Consider the following 3,061-nt stretch of genomic DNA (forward strand, 5'->3'; position numbering starts at 1 on the left):
CAATCTGAAGCTGCAGAACAAACTAAAGCCTGTAAGCAACAAGTCATGGTACACACTGTGACGTGTTTTACATATTAATGTTGTTTTGTACAAAAGAAATTGCTTAAGGACTGAGAGAAGTACAAATAAACAGCACTTTACATGTGTGATTCAATTTTATTCACTGACACTTTTGGCCGTCAATAATCATATACATTCATAGTCATATACCTCAGTATGCTGCAGTAGTAGGTTACAGTTTGCAAAGGGGGTAACATAAGAGACCAGATTTGCTGACTGTGTACCAAATGTTACTCAAAAAGTTGTGACCCAGTATTAATGTTTATGAGAGTCTTCTGTTACAAATAGCCAGCTTATTGTGGTGTAGCATCAAGGTCAGTGCTTGGCTCATATATATACATATATCATACATATCGGTGAGCTTTATGTTTTTGGTATATATGTGTAAGAGTATATGGAGTTAGGCTAATGGGAGGGACAGACTAACTACTACTACTAACTGAGAAAAAATGTTTTTTTGTCCAAAAACAACAACATTGTTTGCCATTATTTATACCTTTTATAACTTTCTTATATGAATGTAATCTGCTAAGCTTCAAGTTATAAGTTATATAATAAGTCTTTTGTACCTGGTTGTCCCTGTCTGACTCAGTCGCAGCCGTACTGTGTGCATTCACTCATATATCGTCACCATGTTTAAATATTATGCTCATAAACTTTTATATCTTCTTCTTCTGAAACATGGCTGACACTGTCATTTTGTAAGAAGGCTGTAGGAGAAAACTGAGCTTCATAACAGGAGAGTGAGGAGGAGGCCTGTGTATATATAATCTTCTTTTAGTGCTTTTTATTGTACAAGTATTATAGGGTTTATCATGGTGTGTTTACTAAGGTGTGTGCGTTGGGCAATTAGTCCATTCCTCGTTGTAGGAGAAGGCATCCACCTTGACCTGACAGAAGCTCAGATCCTCTTCTTCGCCGCAAAAAGGCCAATCTTGGCATAGACCAACAAGTGTTAGAATAAGCTACATTGTATTGTTCATCTTTGTAGACCTTGTGTTGACAACTGCTGGACATGTATTATTAAAATTATTCATATTTACTTTGTTGTTTTGTTGTATTTTCTGTGTGGAGGTACCTCACTCTTACTCTCAGCCTGCACAAACAGCCCAGTCCTCACTGGCTGGATGAGCAGCAAGTCTGCACTCACGTACTAGAACGCTATTCTGTAACTCACAGGAGTCTGCTGAGCAGAAGTCGCCACGTTTAAAGCATTCCTGATGTAAAATTAGATCCATTATGATACTGAACCTCAGATGTAAGACCAACACTTGAAGAGAACTGGAGTAGGGGTGCTGTTATATCACATTAGCCTTACTATTGTTCAAGGGTATAGCTTCGGGGAATCTAGTGGCCATTTGCATTATAAATGACAATTCATTCTGATTGTTGGAGGCGATGCCAAATGAACAATGCTAATCGTTACCATGTTTTGGTCCTGCCATGTTTTAATTGGAATACTATACACCAGACTTTAGAGGAGGTATTATAAACACATTAACATAAATGTTCTGTATCTATGTAATATTTGACGAGTGATAAGCACAGAATTAAAGCACATAATGGGTCATTTGGGCCAGTTAATGGCACATTATTTTCTGCCAGCATGTCTAGAAACTCATTTAATTTTGTTTATTTATTTGTCCTCTGTGTACTGTCCCACAGTGAAATAGTTGCAGAGCAACCAATCTTGCACTGATTAACAGGAGGCCTAGGCAAATCATCAACTTTTATGTTTGGTTATAAACTCAACTCTTTACAGGTCGGAGTTCTCCAGGAAGAAGTAGCTGAGTGGCATTTGCCTTTGTGGGGAAGCTCTTATCAACACAAACTCCTGCCTCCTCAGAAAGCCCGATTTTGACTGTTGCACTTACAACCTATACAAAAGGTAAGGTTAAACACTCTTCCTACATATTGTCTGTTTCACAATTCAGTGATTAAACTTTATATATTTTAAATGATTGAAAACAAGCATGAAAATTTACCTAATTGCACTTGATTGATATACACTGAGTGAAACACCAGCTTTGTCCATGTCAGACTTGATCAGCAGAAAATCCTCACTGATTCATTAATAAATCCCCCTCAATCATAAAAGACACAAAGCCTTTTAAGCTTTGAAACAATTCATAAATGAATGCAATGTGCTGTATTTTACAGGCAAGATGAATTTGGACGAATACTTCAAAAGAATTGGTTTCCACGGCTCTTTTGATAAACTGGATCTTGCGACACTGAAGTTGATCCACAAGCAGCACGTCATGTCCATCCCATTTGAAAACCTCAGCATTCACTGCGGTGAGAAGATCATCATGGACCTTCAGGTCATTTACAATAAGATAGTGAGGAGCAGCCGTGGAGGTTGGTGCCTTGAGAACAACTTCCTGTTTGGCTGGGTGCTGAGGGAAATGGGCTACGATACTACAACGTTGGGCTCCAGAGTTTTCAACAGTATCCTCGATGATTTCTACCCCACTGAAACTCATCTCATCAACAAGGTCATCATTGATGGAAAAGCTTATATAACAGATGTGAGCTTTGGCGTGTCCTCCCAGGTGTGGGAGCCCCTGGAGCTCGTCTCTGGAAAGGACCAACCTCAGGCAGCGGGTGTCTTTCGTCTCATAGACAAGGAGGACTTCTGGGTGCTGGAGAAGACTGGCAGAAAGCCAGAGGTTCTCAATCCAGACTTTGCCAAATCTAGTCTGGTGAGCAGGAAGGAATCTAAGCAGATATACGGTTTCACCTTGGTGCCTCGTGAGGTCGATCATTTCCTTGAGACCAACCACACACTGCAGACCGACCCTACTTCACTGTTCACCAATAAATCCATCTGCTCTTTGCAAACACCAACAGGATTCAAAGCCCTGATTGGTTGGACCTACAGCGAGGTCACCTACAAACCTGAGGAAGGTGTTGACATCTTAGACATGAGGGACATAACAGATGATGAGATAGAGCAAATACTGAGGGAAAAGTTCAATCTGAAGCTGCAGAACAAACT

The 3,061-nt window shown here is 40.0% G+C and overlaps 1 protein-coding gene across 1 annotated transcript; it reads left to right on the forward strand.

Annotated features, from left to right (window-relative positions):
• Nucleotides 1-7: 7 nt before the first annotated feature.
• Nucleotides 8-3,061, forward strand: LOC118321195 (arylamine N-acetyltransferase, pineal gland isozyme NAT-10-like; the record flags this gene model as incomplete). The annotated part of the gene is given in 2 exon segments (XM_035652421.1): nucleotides 8-1,948; nucleotides 2,221-3,061. A coding segment is annotated over 1 exon segment (836 nt), but the record flags the coding sequence as incomplete, so codon positions are not given.

This window comes from Morone saxatilis, unplaced genomic scaffold (assembly GCF_004916995.1).
Source record: "Morone saxatilis isolate NCDOM2014 unplaced genomic scaffold, NCSU_SB_2.0 Contig11, whole genome shotgun sequence".
NCBI classification, from domain to species: domain Eukaryota; kingdom Metazoa; phylum Chordata; class Actinopteri; family Moronidae; genus Morone; species Morone saxatilis.